General features: G+C 52.5%; 1 protein-coding gene across 1 annotated transcript; it reads left to right on the top strand.

The window, feature by feature from the left end:
* The first annotated feature begins 1,392 nt into the window (after nt 1–1,392).
* On the top strand, nt 1,393–2,211 carry LOC144248838 (olfactory receptor 14J1-like). Its single transcript, XM_077790819.2, has one exon. The coding sequence runs from the start codon at nt 1,393–1,395 to the stop codon at nt 1,978–1,980; it is 588 nt and encodes a 195-aa protein (XP_077646945.1). The 3' UTR covers nt 1,981–2,211.
* The last annotated feature ends 3,537 nt before the right edge of the window (nt 2,212–5,748 follow it).

Here is a 5,748-nt window from a genome sequence, read left to right as displayed (position 1 = left end):
ATGAGGCACAGGGAAACACCTGCAGGAGGAAAATCTCCAGCAAGCAGAGAGAAGATCAGGGAAGGAGAGAAAACAAAACCCAGAAATGCTGAGGCAGGGAGAGTTTAGAGATGTCCAGAGGATCCCCTCCAGTGCAGCCCCTCCCTCTGAACAAGCCCCCTCCCTCCTGTGCCCCAGCCAAGCCTCTGCCCTCAGGGCCGGGGCTCCAAGGCGTGCAGCCCCTCCTGTGCAGGCAGAGCTGCAGCAGAGCCGTGGGGCAGCTCTGCAGCCCCGGGCCCAGTTCCCTCTGCAGAGCACAGGGCTGGGAGCAGCTGCCCGGCACTGGGGGCTCTGGCAGGGGGCACAGCTGGCTCAGGGTGACACAGCTGTCCCCAGTGCCCGGCTCTGGGCAATGCTGGCAGTGCAGCCAGGGAAGGAGCTGCACCTCCCTTCATCCAGTGCCATCAGAAGGACACTTGGCAGTGTCCCTGAGATTTGAGCCGAAGCTGGGAGCTTCAATGCAGGGTGCAAACCTGTCCTAGAGCATCTTTGAGTCATAAGGTTGATAGGGAAAGGTAGAGGTGTTGTGACCCTGAAAATGCTGCTGGGTTGGTGAAATGAGCAACGTGAGTCCTTGGCTCCAAATGGTGGAGCTGGACTTTGGTGGATCCATCTGCTCTCAGCCGTACCTGGTGACATTTTAGAGGAAGCGTGGGAAGGTTATCATCCTCTAACTGAGAGCGGTTAAAGCCCAGAGAAATTTGAACATGTCAGAAGGACAGACCATCTCCCCTCAGTCTCCACTTATCATTTTGCCTCACAGAAATTGCTTTCTTCTCCCTGGGAGAAGGAGAAATGCTTCAGTTTTCTGATACCCAAGAACACAAGAAGAGACATGGTGGGAGCTTAAAAAGTAATCTGCAGAACTCTTGAACACAAAAATATGCCCGTGTGTGTCACAGAAAAAAGAGGTGTATGTGAAATGTCTTTGATTTTACTTAGAGATATCTCCTTTAACACTTCACTGTCCTTTCTCCATGACCAGGTGCCCATGTGCAGCCACAGCAAATGTCCAACAGCAGCTCCATCAGCCACTTCCTCCTGCTGGCACTGGCAGACACGCGGCAGCTGCAGCTCCTGCACTTCTGCCTCTTCCTGGGCATCTCCCTGGCTGCCCTCCTGGGCAACGGCCTCATCATCAGCGCCGTAGCCTGCGGCCACCACCTGCACACGCCCATGTTCTTCTTCCTGCTCAACCTGGCCCTCAGCGACCTGGGCTCCATCTGCACCACTGTCCCCAAAGCCATGCACAATTCCCTCTGGGACACCAGAACCATCTCCTACACAGGATGTGCTGCCCAAGTATTTCTGATTTTCTTTTTTCTTGCAGCAGAATTTTATCTCCTGACCATCATGTGCTATGACCGCTACGTGTCCATCTGCAAACCCCTGCACTACGGGACCCTCCTGGGCAGCAGAGCTTGTGCCCACATGGCAGCAGCTGCCTGGGCCAGTGCCTTTCTCAATGCTCTGCTGCACACAGCCAATACATTTTCCCTGCCCCTGTGCCATGGCAATGCCCTGGGCCAGTTCTTCTGTGAAATTCCCAAGATCCTCAAGCTCTCTTGCTCCAAATCCTATCTCAGGGAACTTGGGATCATTGCTGTTAGTGCCTGTTTATCATCTGGCTGTTTTGTGTTCATTGTTTTCTCCTATGTGCAGATCTTCAGGGCTGTGCTGAGGATCCCCTCTGAGCAGGGACGGCACAAAGCCTTTTCCACCTGCCTCCCTCACCTGGCTGTGGTCTCCCTGTTCTTAAGTACTGCCACATTTGCTCACCTGAAGCCCCCCTCCATCTCCTCCCCATCCCTGGATCTTGCCCTGTCAGTTCTGTACTCGGTGGTGCCTCCAGCCCTGAACCCCCTCATCTACAGCCTGAGGAACCAGGAGCTCAAGGCTGCAGTGTGGAGACTGATGACTGGATGCTTTCAGAAACATTAAAATTCTGGCCAATTTCTGAAAATCACTTGTAATACATATCATCTTTGGTAAATCTTGTAGGTTTCATTATCGAGGTTCTTTTTACTTTGTTTTAGGTTTTTCAAATTGTCCACAAAAAAGTATCATTGTTTGTGCCATTTCTAATTTTGTTACTCTACACCTTCCCTGTGGCCACAGACAGAGTCAATGATGGGCTGCACTCTTGGTGGCTTTCAAGGAACTAAATTATCTCCCAGCAGAGTTTTCTGAAGAGATGCCCTTTTGTTGCCTTCTCTGGAGCGGCAGCAGCAATGTCTGTGTGCAGAGCTGGGGCAGATCAGTGCTGGCACAGCAGCTCTGCTCCTGCTGGCCACACCATTCCTGGTGAATGGATCCAGGCCAGGAGCCATTGGCCTTCTTGGCCACCTGGGCACACTTCTGGCTCATGTCCAGCCTGCTGTCCATCAGACCCTGCAGGTCCCTTTCTGCCTGGCTGCTGTCCAGCCCCTCTGTCCCCAGCCTGTAGCACTGCAGGGGTTTTTGTGGCCAAAGTGCAGGACCTGGCACTTGGACTTGTTAAACCTCACCTTGTTGGATTTGGGCCCTGGATCCAGCCTGTCCAGGGCCCTGTGCAGAGCCCTTCTACCCTCCCACAGGTCAACACTCACACCCAGCTTGGTGTCATCTGCAAAGATGTCCTTGGTTCCAAGGGGCCCCTCAGTGTCACAATGTCCCTTTGGTTACACCAGGCCCTGCACTGTCACACTGGTCTCCTTGGTTCCATGGGCCCCAAAATGTGAGAATGGACTCCTTGGTTCCATGGGGCTCCACAGTGTCACAATGTTCTCTTTGGTGCCGCAGTTTCACAGTGGCCCCTTGGTTCCATGGGGCCCCAGGGTGTCACAAAGGCCCCATGGTCACACGAGGTCCCACACTGTCACAATGCTCTCTGTGCTTCCACAAGTCCCCTCACTGTCACAATGGACTTCTTGTTTCCATGAGGCCACACAGTGTCACAAGGGCCTTCCAGATTCCCTGAGTCCCCAGAGTTCACAGTGTCCCCTTGGTTCCACGAGGCCCCACAGTGTCACCATGGCCTCTGTGGTTCCACCAGGACCCAGTGTCACAGGGACTCCCTGGTTCCATTGGGCCCCAGAGCACCACAATGGAGCCCTGTTTCTATGGGGCTGCACAGTGTCACCATGGTCCTCTTAGTTCCACGAGGCCCTGCAGGGTCAAAATGGCCCCAGAGTGTCCCAATCATCACAGAATGACAGAATCAAATAGTCTGGAAAAGACCTTTGGGATCATCAAGTCCAACCAATGCCCTAATACGGACTTGTCACCCAGACCATGCCACTGAGTGCCACTGGAAAGGGACAGTGACTCTGCCACCTCCCCCCTGGCCTGCCCATTCCAATGCCCACTCACCCTTTCTGTGAAGAACTTCTTCCTCTTGTCCAGCCTAAACCTCCCCTGGTGCAGCTGGAGGCTGTGTCTTTTTGTCCTGCCCTCCAGCAGATCCACACTCACACCCAGCTTGGTGTCACCTGCAAATTTAGGGATGGTGGGCTCGATCCCCTCACCCAGATCTTCGGTTAATGATACCAGCACCATGCTCCATGTTCGGAAGGTGTTAAACGGGACTGGGCCCAGCACAGATCCCTGGGGACAGCACCAGGGACTGGACACCAGCTGGGTGCAGCACCATCCCCACCCCTCTCTGGGCCCAGCCTCCAGCCAGCTCTTCCATCTCCCAGCCAGGAGGGAACCTGCCCAAGCCATGGGCTGCAGCTTTTCCAGGGAATGCTGTCAGAGACAATGTCCAAGTCCACATGGACACATCCACAGCCTTTCCCACATCCACAGGTGGGTCACCTGGTCATAAAAGGAGATCAGGTTGCTCAGGCAGGACCTGCCCCTCTTAAATCCACGCTGGCTGGCTCTGACCCCTCGGCCATCCTGTGGGTGCCCTGTGGTGGCTCTCAAGGTGATCTGTTCCAAAACCTTGCCGAGCACCGAGGTCAGGCTGACAGGCCTGGAGCTCCCCAGATCCTCCTTCCAGCCCTTCCTGGGGATGGGCTCCCACTGGCACCTCCAGTGCTCTGAGACCTCCCTGGTGAGCCAGGACTGATGGCAAATGGTGGGGAGCAGCTTGGGGAGCTCATCCACCAGCTCCCTCATCCTCCTACCATGGATCCCATCCCATCCCATACACCTGTGAGCATCTGAGTGGCCCAGCAGGTCACCAGCTGCTTCCTCCTGGATTTCAGGGCCTGTTCTGCTCCCTGTGTCCATCTACCAGCCCAGGAGAACTCTTGTCCTGAGGACAATCTCTCCATATATTGAAAATTGAGTCAAACAAGGTGTTAACTACCTCAGCCTTTCCCTTATCTTTAGTTACTCTATTTTCCACTGCATCCAATAAAGAGTAGAGGTTCTCCTTATACCACGTTTTGCTATTAATCATAGACACATTTGTTATTATTTTTCACAGAAGTGTCCAGGTTAATCTCTAAGTGAAATTTCACCTCTTTCCTTTTCTCTTTCTGCATGATGTAACAATCTCCTTAAACACTTGCTAAGTTGCCTGACCTGTCCAAAGTTAATGCTCTCTCTGCTTTCCCCTGAGTTCCCACAAAAGCTCCACGGACAGTCAGGACAGTGATTTTCCTCACCAGGTCATCTTTTGCCACACTGTGACAGGCTGCTCCTTCCTCCTTAAGATTGCTTTTTCAAAATGTGTCCATCGTTCCTGAACCCCTTTGTTTTTAAGGGCTCTTTCCCTTAAAAAAAATTCAGTACCTGATTTTGTACTCCCCAAACCTGCATCCTAAATAGGCCAAAGTCTGCCCTTCCTAATTCCAGTGTGGAAGTTTTGTTGCTGCCCCTCCTTTTTGCACAGATCATTGAAAACTTGATTATTTCATGGTCCCAGTGCCCCAGGCAGCCTCTGACCCCCACATCTGCCACCAGCCCTTCTCTGTTTGTGAACAGCAGGAGACAGAGCTTTCCTTGGGAGTGGAGTGTTACCAAAAATTCAGTAAAACAGAAAACTCCTTAACACCAGTGCAGCATTAAGAAGCAGCATTCTTTATTCAGGGGGATGCACGGGGGATAGCTCCTCCCAAAGCTGAGCATGCTGAGTACAGGAAAGTGTCTGTTCATATTGTGTATTTTGCACACATATCCATTGATTGTGCTGGACTAAACACACATCTGATAATCATTTCCCCAGAATCATTAACATATTTCCCCTCCCCTTTACCCATGTGTTCTTCTGTCCTGGGGGTCTCTCTGGTTATCCCTGATGGTCATGGACCCCAATATTCCCGTGGTCCTGGCTGAGCTGGCAGGACACTGAGGCTTGTGAACTTCCAGTTCCCCTTCTCCCACAATGGGCTTTGTGTGGTTTCCATAGGCCTGGGGTTTTGGAGAACAAGCTCCAGGTATCAGCTCACCTGGTGGAGATAATTTATCATCTAGTCACATGAGGTCAGAGAGTGATCTATGACATCACATGGGTGATCTATGACAGAATGGTCCATGACATCATAGAGTGGCTTATGTGAGGCCATCAAGGGGTTATGACATCATAGGCCATCCTTGGGACAACTCAGAACAGGGATCTGAAATCCCAGAACAGACTATGGGATCACAGGTTTGTCTGTGACATCAGAGACCAGGTGTGTGACATTAGACATTGGGTTGTGACATCTCAGACCAGGCTGTGACTTCACAGAGGGGCTGTGTGACATCTCAGAGAGGCTGTGTGACATCCCAGGAGGG

Source organism: Lonchura striata, chromosome 36, assembly GCF_050655825.1.
Source record: "Lonchura striata isolate lonStrDom1 chromosome 36, ASM5065582v1, whole genome shotgun sequence".
Lineage (NCBI taxonomy): Eukaryota > Metazoa > Chordata > Aves > Passeriformes > Estrildidae > Lonchura > Lonchura striata.
This window is presented reverse-complemented; position numbering and strand designations above follow the sequence as displayed.